This window comes from Phodopus roborovskii, unplaced genomic scaffold (assembly GCF_943737965.1).
Source record: "Phodopus roborovskii unplaced genomic scaffold, PHOROB, whole genome shotgun sequence".
NCBI classification, from domain to species: Eukaryota; Metazoa; Chordata; class Mammalia; order Rodentia; family Cricetidae; genus Phodopus; species Phodopus roborovskii.
The window spans coordinates 35,160,198-35,174,626 of record NW_026125281.1 but is presented as its reverse complement, the minus strand read 5'-3'; the positions used below and the strand labels follow the sequence as shown (position 1 = coordinate 35,174,626).

General features: G+C 46.1%; 1 protein-coding gene across 1 annotated transcript in view; it reads right to left on the bottom strand.

The window, feature by feature from the left end:
* Fat3 (FAT atypical cadherin 3) overlaps positions 1–14,429 on the bottom strand; it is a 553,599-nt gene that overhangs the window by 25,869 nt on the left and 513,301 nt on the right. Inside the window, exons 20-21 of the mRNA XM_051198808.1 lie at positions 5,821–5,955; positions 3,192–3,349 (exon numbers count right to left, since the gene is read on the bottom strand). Of these exons, the coding sequence (XP_051054765.1) occupies positions 3,192–3,349; positions 5,821–5,955 (293 nt within the window). The remainder of the gene's footprint in view (positions 1–3,191; positions 3,350–5,820; positions 5,956–14,429) is intronic.

Below are 14,429 nucleotides of genomic sequence, written 5' to 3'. Positions count from 1 at the left end.
AGAGGGTTGTGTTAGTTAACTTTGTCACTGCTGTGACCAAAATATTTTACAGAAACAGCATAGGGGAGGATTTAGTCTTTGGCTTACACTTCCAGGGAACCCGGTCCATCCTATCCAGGAGGGCACGGCCTGGAAGCAGGATAGCTCGCTGTCATATTGGTGACCAGGAAACAAAAGAAATGTGGAGTTGGAACGGAGTCACCCACATTTAAGGCGGGTCCTTCTTTTTTAGTTAATTGTCTCTGGGATCCTCTCACAGCCATCTCTAGATGTGTGCCTCACCCGTCCCCTAAGTACTTCAAAATCTAATCAAGTTCTCGATTAAGAGCAATCACATGAGTCATTAAGTAATCTCTGGAAAGAATACCCTTCAGTCATGTCTTTTCAAAGCCACTTAATGGGTATCGGACATGTGGGGTACCTTTAAGAAAGAACAATTGGATGAAGAGATAAACAGATGGGCAGATGGTCCTCTTCTAACCTGCTCCCCTGTGAAGTAGTTATTACTTGTCAAAGACGTCTACGGATGCCACCAAGCCTCAGTCTCCTCACAGGCATGGAGGAGGGGGTGCCTTCAGGGAGGGAGTGGGAATCAGAAAGAGGCAGATACGGTCCATGATGGAAAGATCTGCCCACACCACCTACAAATGTACCCCGTCTCTCTTTCGGTTCTGGAGTATCAGGCCAAGTCTGAGCATAATCTGATTAAAGGACTTGTTGCCATGCCATACTCCTAAATATTTTAATATTTAAGAACATTTCTACATTAGCAACCAAGGTTTCCGTCTGCTTTCCAGTTGGTGCCAAAAGGTCTGCTGCCAAAACTCTGGGCTGCCGTGATTTGTCTATGTGCCTGCTCTGGATATCTGACACGTTGCTTTTAACAGGCATGAAGGGTACACAGCCCCTCCTCACACTTTGGCTTTGGTTGCCAGGAAGCTCAGAAGTGCTTTTGTGCTCAACTAATATATTTTCTATGATTTTTTAAAATCATGATATTTTACTTTTTTTGGTTCATTGATTGCATTGCAACCTTCTACGTTCATGTCAATTGTGCTTAGATTTTCATTGCATTTGTGTGCTTATGGGAAGTCTCAAATCTCTTCTAGAAGCCAGGCAGGTAAGGGGCAACAGAAAGACAAGTCCTTTCTGTTGCAGCCAGGCTACAGGGACACTTCTGTCCACGAGGGATTTTGCTGTTCCCAATCCCACCATGTAGCAGTTGCCAGGGGATTCCCTCTGCCCCGTGATTGTTTAAAACACACTTTTACAGAGTGCACTCTGCCTGGAAAAAAAAAATGCAGGCAACCAGGAGGTGTGGTGTAGGCTAGCATTTCATTTTAGTGGCTGAAGCAAAGCACAAGGTACACACTGTAACTAAATCAATTAGAGCAAACCTCCCCCGAGACTCAGGGTTCAGCAAGTCCTGTAGGAAGACACTACCGGCTTCATGGGTGCATTTATAGCTGCCTCCTGGTGCCTGCAAACCCAACATGCAAAATCATCAGAGAGAGGGCAGTGATGGGCCACAACACCAAGGCGTTTACAGAGAGTCCTTTCAAAGAGCAACCGACCAGAGGTCACTGGAATTCATCTTTAGGAATTCAAATATCTAATTTCAAAACGACATTTGTTCCATGAGGCACCATATAGCTGCGTCGTGACTCCTCCAGGGGTTTATTGTGCCGTCCTGTCTCCACAGAGGTGCACTGGCAGCACACTTGCAAATGGCAAGATTCAATTTAGCACAGGTCATCCTCATTGGATATTCAGTCACTTCTTAGGTTTAGTGCTGTACAGAGATTATCTAACAAAAGCCATTGCCATTACAGTAATCCATTAGAGCTTGAGAGAGGAGAGAGAAGAGCAGAGACACCAAGCATAATGGCTCTGACAACCCTCCTTCCCATTACATTCCCAGCTATTCCTGTTTGATGGTCAGTGCTCACTGGGCAAGCTCTGAAGACTTTTAAAGAGCCCCGGCAATAATAGAGTGAATAGTAGACTGAACCAAAACCCCCAAGGACAGATCAGGAGAAGCCTATTTCTCTCAGACCCTGGTGTAGCAGGATATTCACTTTGTCTCCTTCTGTGGCACTGACCACACCCATTGGGGGTGGAGCCAGGGGTGGAAGTGACTTGGGGAACTAGGTCGGAGGAGGAGGTGCAGGAGAGTGCTCTCTTGCCAGCCACACGGGGACAGGATGACTTCCGGAGGAATTCTTGGGAGCAGGAACCTGCTGGTGTTCACCTGTCTATGTTGTGAGTTATTTCTCCCTGAATAAACATCTGTTTGGCCTAATTGTTTATCCTGATCCTATTAAACCATGATACCCTGGGTCTGCTCTCCTCTGTCCCCAAGTCATGGTAGCTAGATCAGCTCTAGAGATGTGCATGATGTTGGGTACACTGTACTGTGGGTCAGGTCTCACCACTCAGTAACTGAGCGACCTCGAGGTGAGCAAGTAAACGGGGATAATATGTCCTTAGCAGATTTACATTAAATTTAAAATTAGAAAGATGCAGATACATCTGTTCATATTCTTAGTGTAATCATGAAGGCGTGGGAAGCCCCAAGTTGCATACAAATGCCAGATTTATTTAAAAGGAAATCCAGCTGCTTTAGGTGAACTTCTGAGGTCAGGAAATGTTTTAAAAATTGGGTATTGATAGGATATGAGGAATATTTGTGCCCAGTATCGCCTACTTCCTCCCTGAGTGACAGTGTAGCTAGCCAGAGTATGGAGAACATGGCTGGTCAACCTGTTAGAGGATTAGCCTTGTCATGGGATTAGTAGAGAAACCTGTCCCAGCAAACTGTGGAGTGATTGGGATATAGAGGAGGTGCGAATCCAAGCCCTTTCTACAGGGAGCCGGTTTTGAAATACAACCACTACAATGAAGAACGCTGGCTGGCGCTCTCTTTTGTCCTGAGGTCTGTGCTTGTCTTCTAAACTCACAAGACAATAGTTTCAGCATCCCCCAATTTAATAGTGATTATAGCCATAACAAGAAATGATTGTGGGTGGGGCGTGGTAGCTTGTGCCATAATCACAGCACCCAGAGGCTGAGACAGGAGGATTGCCTTGAGTTTGAAGTTGTCCTGGGCTTCAACGTAAGACTGTCTCAACAATGGCAGATAGCTAACTATAAAAGCACAGTTGCAGGGGCGTGCAGGCCACTTCACAAACCTTCAGAATCATGCAGGGGTTGGCCCGGGTGTACATAATGATCCCGTTGCTCTGTAGGGTTCTCAGGCGCAGCGCCAGCTTGAAGGCTTCTTCCTTGCTGTCTTCAGAAAGCCGGTACTTGATGTAACTGTTCCCAGCAAAGCTGAGAGACGTGTGCCCTGGAAAGATCATTCCAATAGCAAAAGTGTTCTTTTAAAACCCAGAAATGATCAGGGAGCTATGAAGACACCCCCCACCCCCCACCGCACACAACCCGGGAAAGCTGATTACAGACCACGACAGTTAAGGGTGGAAGCCAAGGGTCTTGATTAAAGCTGGCTCACAATTTTACACCATCAAATTATTAACCAGTCAGCTACCAAAATCATCCTGCTTGTCTCATGTTCAGAACAACTTGATAAACTTCATAACGTGGATTCTTCTTAGTGTCACTGGATTCTCAGCTCCCTCTTCCCAAGCTCAGTGTGATTAAAAGATACCATTTGATTGCTCCCCACCGCTGTCTTCCCTTAGACACATACAAGTGTGGCTGGGTCAGGCGGTGCATGTCAGAAATCCCAGCAGTGGGAGAGGCTGCTTCAAGAGGCTCTCAAGCCAAGGCCTGCCTAGATTAGCTGTGAGTTCACTGTCGCCCTGGATGACTTATTCTCAAAATGAAAAAGCAAAAGAAAGCTGTAGCTTGCCTTGCATGTATGAGGTCCTAGGTCAGTCCCTCATAGTGAAAAACAATAAAATTAACATTAAAAAGAAGAGTTTCCAGTCCTATGAAACAAGGAAAAGGCGGTGGAGCCATTCTCATGGAATATTTGTACTCTCCAGGTATCCTAATACCAAAACGCCTGCTGGTGTCAGGTGCCACAGTTCCCTTTGCTAACCACTAACTACAAGGCTTCCCTTCTCCCTCCTCCTCCCTCCTCCCTCCTCCCTCCCTCCCTCCATCCCTCCCTTCCTTCCTCCATTCTTCCTTCCTCCCTTCATCCCTTCATCCCTCCATCCCTCCCTCCCTTCCTCCATCCCTCTTCCCTCCCTCCATCCCTCCTCCCTCCCTCCCTCCTCCCTCCTTCCTCCCTCCATCCCTCCTCCCTCCATCCCATTTATCCCTCCCTCCTACATCCCTCTTCCTTCCCTCCATCCCTCCTCCCTCCATCCCATTTATCCCTCCCTCCTACATCCCTCTTCCTTCCCTCCATCCCTCCTCCCTCCCTCCCTCCCTCCATCCCTCCTCCATCCCTCCATCCCTCCTCCCTCCCTCCTCTCTTCCTTCCCTCCATCCCTCCCTCCCTTCCTCCATCCCTCTTCCTTCCCTCCATCCCTCCTCCCTCCATCCCTCCCTCCATCCCTCCTCCCTCTTCCCTCCCTCCATCCCTCCTCCCTCCCTCCCCCCTCATCTTTCTAGAAAGTATAGGTTTAAGCTTGAGAGTCAGGAGAAAGGGGGTTTTTCAGAGGACAGTTCGGCACACTGGATAGCATGGCTGTGGGCTGTGGACTTCTCAAAGGAGTTACCGTTTCTTAGACTTAACTCCCCAAGACTTAACTTCCTACATTTAACTGCAGCCCAACCCACTTCACCCGATGTTGAACCCACTTGATTCTGAATTAGCCCCCTTTTTAATTTCTTAACATTCTCCCACGCAGTGCTGCCACAAACAGATCAATAGCCTAGAGAGAATGGAAATAGAGCAAATGGGTGATTGTCATCTGTGACCCAAAGTTCCCTGTTTGGATGCTGTGTCCTTGCTCAAGCTTCCTGGTTTTCCCTTCATTTTGTGGGTATCTCTGTGCTGGGCGCTGGGCATCAATTGTTAAGGGGTTTGGTGCCCATTTTTGTTATAGGACTTCTCTTCTAAATTCCTGTGCTCAGCAAAGTGCTTTATACATTAGGCATGGCAGCTCATATTTCCCGGATCACTACTATGATTGTCATCACTCACAGTCATGCTGTTGGGGGTGTTACAAGAGATAGTAACAAAATTGCTATCAGTGTGCCCAGGAGATTTACGCCTTATTACAAGATGGTCCTATTGTAGCAAACAAAGACACTTTCAGAAACAAGAAGTGAAAAAAAATGAAGTAAGTGTTAAATTGGGTGAAGGTTACTTGGATGAAACTATGTAAATATCGGTATTTCTTCTCTGAGATTCACAGGTGAACATCTCCAGCAGGGAAGAGATGGCTTACTTGGTGTTCACGGCTGGGATTATTCCATGGGAAACCGATGACACTGGCTCAGGTCTACCTCTTGTTGGCCTGGGTGTTTTGTTTTGCTTTGTTTTTTTGCTACAGACTCGTGCAGTTTTCTGACACCACGGGCTCCACGCTCTCTGTCCATAAAGCAGCACCCAGGGTCCCATACCTTCACCAGTGTCAGCCATGCATCGTAACTGTGGACCCGTGATACGGCCTCCACTTTACACAAGGGACCCTGTTTTCCTGTCTCATTAGCACAGCCTGGCTGTGACACATCTCAATAAACATGAGGGTGGACACAGGCCATGCGCCATTCCGACGGTAAGTATTACATGCACATACATGTGTCTTCTGGAAGGGCCTGGGTGGGCAGAGTCCTTCACACATGGAAAATGTTTCAGGAGTAGGAGGTCCCACCCTGACTTGCCCTGCCGCTCTGTACCTGAGCACTCTCCGAGCTTTCCCGGTGGACACTGGCAGAGAAATGGTCTCCTGCTGGCCTCGTAACCCACACATTGCATGTCATCCGGACATGGCTTCTCCACACAAGGATCGTTGGACCCCGGGCACACACCTCCTGTGGCAAAGGCAGAAGAAACATGATCAGGATTCTAAGAGACTCACCACCAAATTTATGGAGCATAAGAAATTGTCAATGCCTGGGCCATATGTGATTTCTAGCGAGCTACAAAGGGGCCTCCCAGAAGCACGTGCATCGGAATGGTCAATACTGGGTTTGGGTGCCCATCACAGATACCCGTATCTGTCAACACTTCAATGGCAGCCTGGAGCAGGATAAGAGCAAAGGAAAATCCACAGCTCATCCTACTAGGACAAAATATGCCCCAGTTTTATCTGGGCCAATTTCAGCTGAAGAAAGATCACCACAGGAGGCACTACTGGAGGTTTCCAACATCCTAGTGGTCACCTGTGAGCACTGTGGGTTTATCTGTCATCTGCAGCCATTAATTACTACTCTGAAAAACTCTCGAGGGCAGATTGTAAGAGTTGTCCGCAGTTGATTTCCGGGAGAGAATCAGGGGGACGGGAGGGACGTGTGAGGGAAGAGAGAAGAGTAGTAAGTATACATTCCTAAATAAAAGTCTAGCTGTAAATTGTGAAAACACAGTTCATTTTGTTTCCCAATCCTTTCTGCCACATGGTATTTTATTGATTATCTATAAGGAGTCTCTGATAGCTATTAAAAAAAAAAAAAAAGCAGAATTATCCTTGGCCGAGTCAGGCTTCCACGACACTGCTCTGTTCATGCTCGGTGAAATGAAAGTTTAATCCCTGAAGGAAGATTAAAGTGGACCAGGGTGCAGGTGAATTAGGTCAGAAGGACAGCGAAGGCAGGTACCGCCTGCCTATTGAAAGAAACGTGCTTTCCAGAGGCCCAAGGGCATTAAAAATGTGTTTAGGACTTTTTCAACCTGGAAGATTTTAAGTGGCAAAGGACTCTTGAAAAAAAAAATGAATCAACTAGAATGAACCCTCAAATGTAATGGGGATTCCTTAGTGGGTAAGTGTTCTAATTGGAGTGCTTCCTTCTAATGCAGGAGAAACATGCCAGACTTCAGCTCTCCTTTCAATGATGGGAGCTGGTCCTTGAACACACTCCTCTCCATGATGCCTTTCCTGGTCACTGAGGCATGATACACTCACAGACATCTTTGGAGCTGTAGTCCCCAAGAGGAACATCTTGGCAGAACTAGCAAACTCAGGGTTAGTAAGTCTCATTTCTAGCTACAGCCCAGCCTCAAAAGTCACTCTTGGCACTGATCCAGCTCTCAGTCTTAGAAGATGAACAATTTTTAGACTGAATATTTAGAATGAACTCTACCACAATTCCGTAAGATCCTCAAGTGCCTCAAAATATATCTTGAGATTTATTCTCCCCAAATCTTTATGTTTTTCATATATTTATCAGTATTAGTAGAATACCAACTGATGTCTGACCATCTCAAAAACTACTTCAAGGGGGCTCTGATGACCAGCTTTAAAATAACGTTGGATATATTTACTCAATAAATAATAACTTATTGAATTCATTCAACATGAAAACTAAAAATATTACATCAATAAAGTAACTGAGACCAATGAGCTAATAAGCCAGGGCCTACAAAGATGATGGAAAACAATATCCTCAGACATGAAACACACACACATTACACCTCAGATCACTGTTTTGACAGGTATGTGAGATCAAGGGTTGTCCCAGAACAGGGATGCCGTCTCCTGGGAGGACATCAGACCTCTTCATAAGGAGGAAGTTTATCCTGATTATCTGGCTGGACCATTCTAGCTAGCAGTAACTTCCAAGAGGACCACATGCAACCAACCGTTTATGTATAGAAATATGTTGCTCTTGATCTGTTACATTCCTTTTACCTTTCTACTGTAGTATTTCAGGGACTCCGTCTCTACACATCACTACATTTTTGACATACCACTAACTATAGATATTGTATTCATTATCTGTTATGGTTTTATGTTACCGATACAGTTCTAAGAAATCCTACATTCTCAGAACTCCGATTTAAAAGCCACCGTTTCAAAGAAGAAAAGATGGTTAGGTAAGTTTAGACATGTGACAGTAGTGATATTTATTACTTAAAAATAATATTTAAAGGAGTAAAATCAAATATTTATGAGTGCATCTAATGAAAGATACAGAGATTTTCAGAGAAAATTCAGCACCGAGGTATTTCTGCATTTTATTTATATCTAGCCTGTCACTATCACTCTCATCATAGTAATTAGCACAGGACTTTTCACTTGATCTGCCAGATCTCTAACTTTGAGATAAAGCACTAACTCACTTACCAGCAATTGGATTTCAAGCCCACAGCTCTTGTTTGTCTTGAGGCTTTGTGTCATAATACACAGAAATGCATATAATTAAAAACCACAGCAACCAATTAATGAATGTTTTAGATCCAGTCTCCACTAGGGAAAAGCAACATGAGTGTGCATGAAAAGTAGCAATACAAATATAGCAAGCAAGTCATAAAGTGAGTAACTACGCAGTGTGTAATGATGTGCATGCGTCTTCACCCTCTCTGCTGTGACTTCGATCACTTCTTCTTTTTGCCTTTAGTAAGTTCTTCACTGTGAAGGGGACATTCTTGGGTAAGGAACATAACTCTGTATGCTTTAGGCACCCGCAGGGGTCCTTTGCCCTCACTCCAGCTGGGACCTGCTTAGCCACAAACAGTCAGTCCAGCTGCCGGTCAGTAAATCAGAGCCTGCAGACCATCTACATTCAGTATGCTCCTTTGGCAAGATGTGGTTAGGGCCAACAAGTATATCCATGTAAATGCATAAAATCATCGAAAAACAGCTCTCTCTGAACAGGGAACAGGTCCTTTCTGAAGCAAACATTGTCTGAGGGGCATGACATCCTGAAATGAGCCATGTGCTTCTGGCCTCTGGCCTCCGAGGGACCTGCTTGGCTCTTGGGATCCCTGAGGATAGATGCTCCGTTCAGTAGAGCTCTAAAGCTTTCTTTCTAGGTCAAAGAATGCATCCTGTGTGGGCCCTGAGATGTTAACCTGATTTTAGAAATCCCATGTTTATGTCCTTCCTTCTCAGGCAACTGTGCGCACCTATTATTGTTAAGAGCCTTAAAGACCCTCTCTCTGGTGGCAGGAAGTGCCTCATCAGCTCCTGAGTACCAGTTAAGAGATGACAGTGTCAACTCCTGTTGGCTTCTGGGAGAACGTTTATCTTATTAAATATCGTTAAATAATCCAGGTTTAATGAACTTGTGCGGTGCTCCGTGACAGCTCTGGGAGTGGGGGCCATAGATCTGCGGGCTCTGCATCTCCAGGCATCCATCAAGGCGGGGTAAAGATGAAGCGAGAAGTCTCCCACTCTATCAAGCCAAATTACTCCATTTGTCCCACACCAGTGTGGGGTGGGTGGTGGGCGCCTCTGTCACAACACAAGGCAGGAAGAAGAAGCTCCATTTCTGCTTCCGGGTCCGGGAGGGTGGGGTGGGGAGGGGAGGCGGAAGCGTGAGGGAAAGGGTGCTGAGCCTTTTGACAAACTGACGAAGACCTGGCTAGTTATTTCACTTACTTACTCTGTGGTCTTGGACATGCTGCTGAGTTTTTCTGGATTTGAATGGGCAGGGCCTGAGAAAGACTTGTTTGAAAGAGGCAGAAAAGCCGGTGATGCTAACACAAATGGCAGAGACCTGGTCTTTCCACCTGTCACCTGACTTGAGTCAGGTTTGCAAACAGAGATGATGTGGGATACCGTGTGTGTGTGTGTGTGTGTGTGTGTGCGTGTGTGTGCGCGTGTGTGTGAATTAGGCCTGGAGCCATTTATACTCCAGGTTTATGGGCTCCTGTAGCTGTTGTCCACACTGCCAACCTCATCCCGGCTAGAGCCTCCTACCTTCTCTGATCCAGGGGTAGCTCTTGTCTTCTCCACTTTATGTAGGGTCCTCCCAGACCGTCTCCACCTCGGGCGCAATATGTCACCTCCACCCCAGGTACAAGCCCTCTCCTTGCGGTCTCAGGCTTGACTTCTCACCTCAGGTACGACCCCTCACGGTATCCACTCCAGACACAGCTCCCTCACACTCTGCTTATCAAATTCAGCCACCCGCATGTCTGCCTCAGGCACAGCCTACCTACCGTACCTATGAGGGTGGTTCAACCATTTCCACCTCAGCTAGAGTCCCTGCCTTTTCCACCTCAGACCTAGCCGCTCTGCCCCTCCTCCCCTGCCCCTCCTCCCCCACCCCTCCTCCCTACCTCAACTGTGGCTGTTCTTCGCACACCAGGGGAAGGCACAGGGATGTGTCTGTTCTCAGGGGAAATGCTGGTCTCCTCCCCGAGTGCTAACAATAGGTCTGGGCTGGGCCTTCCTGCTTCTGCACAGTGCAAAGGGTGGGCCCCTGGAGACTTTGGGAAGGTTTTACTTCCATGTTTACGATTCGCCTCATTGCTGCAGTATCCCACACCCCTTGGGATTATGTCTGGTCCAGTGGCTAATACATCAGCATCTATCTGTGATTATTAAACTGCCACTTGGAGCGGAGTCCATTTCTTGATTTATGTCACTGCCTCGTTATGCTGAAGAAGCCAATAACTAATGCTAAATCCCAGACCCCAAACCTACATGCTTTGCTGAGATGCTGTGTCTTTTAAATGCTGTGTAAGTCAGCGAGATGCTTTCGTGATTCATGGTCTGCAGGAAGATATGGGACACAGTCTCCTGAGGATCCAGATTTGAAGCAGTGTATGTGGCTCTCCAACAAGCAGAGACATGCCCAGCTAAAGTATGCTTGGCTCTGCCATTTTTTTTTTTTTTTTTAATTTAACTAATGACCAAACTTGGTTTTATTCAAGACATCTTCCCTGGAGCCATCTTGTCCTCAGACAATTTAGCACCAGCAAACTCTAGCCCTAAAACAATCCCAAGTCAAAATTCTTTTTCATTTTAAAAAAGCTCAACGCCAAGTTTCAAGTGTTATACTGCCTTGGAACCCCTCATTTTATTTTACTGTACTTATTAGAATGCATCACTATGGCCATGTACCAGCAGGCTCTCCCTCCATGTCCTATAACATCCATCCCAAAGGACTGCTCTTACCCCTTCCCATGGAGCCCAGCCCAGCTCTGCTACCCTCTTGACACCATGATGCTTTTGCGGCTTCATGGGCATAAGGACTGTGCCAACTATTTCCCTGTGTACCTTCACACCCTGCCGAAGCTTGGTAACTTCTCTTCCCTGTTCCCTTTGCTCAGCATGCATCCCTGATTGGCAGAATCCAGCGATTAAAAAACCCTGCTTCCAATGTCTTTCTTCGCCTCCTCCAACTAAAGCCAACACTTCCCTTCTTTATATCTCCTCCGTGCCCCGATTAACCCCTTCTTCCTCTTGGTAGCCTGCGATTGCTCATATCAAGGAGTAAAAGAACACTGGGGGGTTGGCTGAGAAAAGAGGAGCTGAGGAATCATAACCACCCTCCTTAGTTATCCCGGGCAGACTGTAGAGCATGCGTGAGCAGACGAGGTTCTGTGTGTCTGTCAAGGCTCAAGCTGTGCGGTCTAAGAAGGTGGATTTTAGTGCAGTGGTGTCCAGCCATCTGGAGAGGCCCTGGGCTGGTGCTTAAACCTTAGGCAAATTTCTATACCAGGGATAAAGTAGACTGGCTGCAGTATTGGGGAGGTTGGGCTGGGTGGTCTCCAAGCTCATTCTACAGTTACACAGAAGTAGCAAAGTACTATGACTAACAGCTACTTCCAGTAAGATGGCCAGATATGAATCTTGGTTTAGCCAGTTGTGAGCTCTGCAGCTATGAGCCTGTCAATAGACGTTTCCTAGTCTCAGTTCCTTCAGTTTTTGGAGAAAGCTGATGATAGGTTCTCTATAGGGTCACAGTGTTCAACATAATCCTAGAAATACAATTGGAAACTGGTCATGGACCAGTAAATGTTAATGCATTGTCCATCCTTGCTCTGATCTGTGGGTGGGTGTACTGTACACTTCATTTCCATTCCTTGGCTCTCACACTCTTTATGTGGAACCCTCCTCCATGGCCACCTGCCTAATTCTAGGCATTCTGCCAGACCCCACTCAGGTCCCAGTGAGGCAGGATAGAAAGGCAGGAGAATTATAAGGAACTTGGAAGAAAAAGGAAACCCACATCCCAGTGTCTGGTTAAGGCCTCTTGCCAGGTAAAAATCAAGAATTCTAGTACAAGTAATATTCACTGTAAAGACTGCCAACATAGAAACAACATTTCTATTAAGAATATTAAAATTATAAACAGCTTAAGGTCTGTCCGAATGTCTATGGCCTCTGGAGGGCCTCCCTTCAACCTTATGGATATTCACTGTGAATCACAAACCAGTAGTCCGGCTTTGTTTACGGTGGATGAGGATGCCCCAACTTCCTGCATCCTTGGCATCCCAAGTTTTTATCTACTCGACTGTAGTCCTGGGTGATAAACCTCAAGAACCACCCTGTGATCTTGTTTATATTCCTTAAGCAATGTTTCAACCATAATAACTTCAAAAATATTCAAATACTATGTCTGACTGTAAAACAGAGAATGAACTGCGATTGTCCTTTGAAAAGCCAGCACCACCTAAGCTTTTGGGTCTCACTTTCTTCTTGTGCACCTCTCTACTAATCCCTGAGCTTAAGATCCCTGTTAAGTCCTTCATAACTCCGCCTCCACACTCACGATTGCTCTTTCTGAGTTCATTTCTTTGTTTGCTTAAGTGTCCGTTTCAGACGTTATCTGAATGGAGACGAGATAGGGAACTCCTCAGGCTGTCCATCCCCACCACAGCTGGCACCATGACCTGCAGTGCTTAGCTGCTGCTTTACAGAGCTGCTGTGCCCTCCCTTGCTGGGGGAGGGCAGGACTGGCTTCTCACTCATCTCTGTCTGTCATGGAGCATCACTCATGGAAATGTCCCATTCACCTCACTGAGCCCTGTAGGTTCCATTCTCTGTTTCTTATTTGAATAAATATGACACACCAGGCAGCTGCTTCTGCCACAGCTTCTGTAAACACGTAGACTTTAAAATGCTGATGGTCACCTTGGGAGCCCACTCTAGACAATATGTCCTTTTTGATATATTTCTATTTCGTAGTTTTTGAGCAGCTAATGAAAAATTTAGGAAGAGGATAATCAGTATGGCCTCACTTGTTTTGATGTCCTTCCGTTTGCTTGCCCATGGGAGGGCCATGACATCTATCACTCCCTATTTAACTTGATGTCAGACTTCCTGACTGGCGTGCCAATGCTCATTGACTACTCTACACTTCCTTGGAGTCATCTCAGGACATCGGAACTCTGCGTCTCTCTATCTCTGTTCAAAGGAGCTGTTTCACGGTGGCTGGGATTTAATGAGCTTATTTGGCAGTAAAATTCACATTGGATTTCACTTGTTAGCACAACTCAGCATTTTGGTTCAAGATGCTAATGATGATAATTGGACCCAAAAATCTGCATGAGAAAAAGATGAGCTGGAAGTTGGGAGGGGGTGGAGTACTGAGGCCAACTCTGTATAAACATCACTATATAGCCCCAAATGATCACTACATTCATTTATCATGCTAATTAGTTCACCAAGTGGTGGGAAAGACCATTTAATGAATCTGTCAGTCTCCCAGGATAAACAGAACAGCCACAGTAGTGTGTGAGTTAGAACAAGGGTGTGTGTGTGTGTGTGTGCGCGCTTGTGTGTGTGTGTGGAGTGGGGTGTGTGTGTGTGCATTTGTATGCCTGTGTGTGTATTTGTGTGCCTGTGTGTGTATTTGTGTGTGTGTGTGTGTGTGTGTGCGTGCATGTGTGTCTGTGTGTGGAGTGGGGTGTGTGGGTATTGGTGTGTTGGGGAGAGAAACTCAGTGATCCTTGATTTTTAATAAATGAAAAGATGCCTCAAAAGTTAGCACCTGCCAACTTTTAAAATTCCTTTATTGTATTTTCACTTAAAAGGAAACTTTTGAAGAAGTGAGAAGGACAATAGCTTGTCCCTTGAGCCTGAGGGAGAATGTATTCTTCAAACTGTGACTTCCTGCTCATCAGCAGCAGAGGCAAAGGATCTACAGACTCCTGGCTGTGACCCAAGCCTACTTTTCATGCCTGAATATGAGGCAAGTCTGCTGCAAACCATGTCTGAGACACTGACCAAAATAACTAGGAAACAGGCTTAATGGAGACTTCTTGTGGAGCATATACCACCGAGGAGCAGATTTGTATAAAAAGAAATGTAATTGCTATTATAATGGAGATTTTTTTTTCTCACTGTGACAAAACCTGACCTGAGCAAAGCAAGCTGCAATTGAAATGTGTTTGGCTCATGGTTTCAAAGGCTTTTTACCCACTGTCAGTTTCCCCTCTACTTGAGGTAAAGGAGAAAGAACATCATGGTCTTTAAGAGAGTGGTGGAGCGGTGTTGCTCACCTCCTGGCAGCCAGGAAGCAGAGACACAGAAAAGAGTCAAGGACAAGGCATTCCCATCACAGGTATGCCAGTGACCTGCTACCCAGGTATGTCCTAATGACCTTTCATCTTT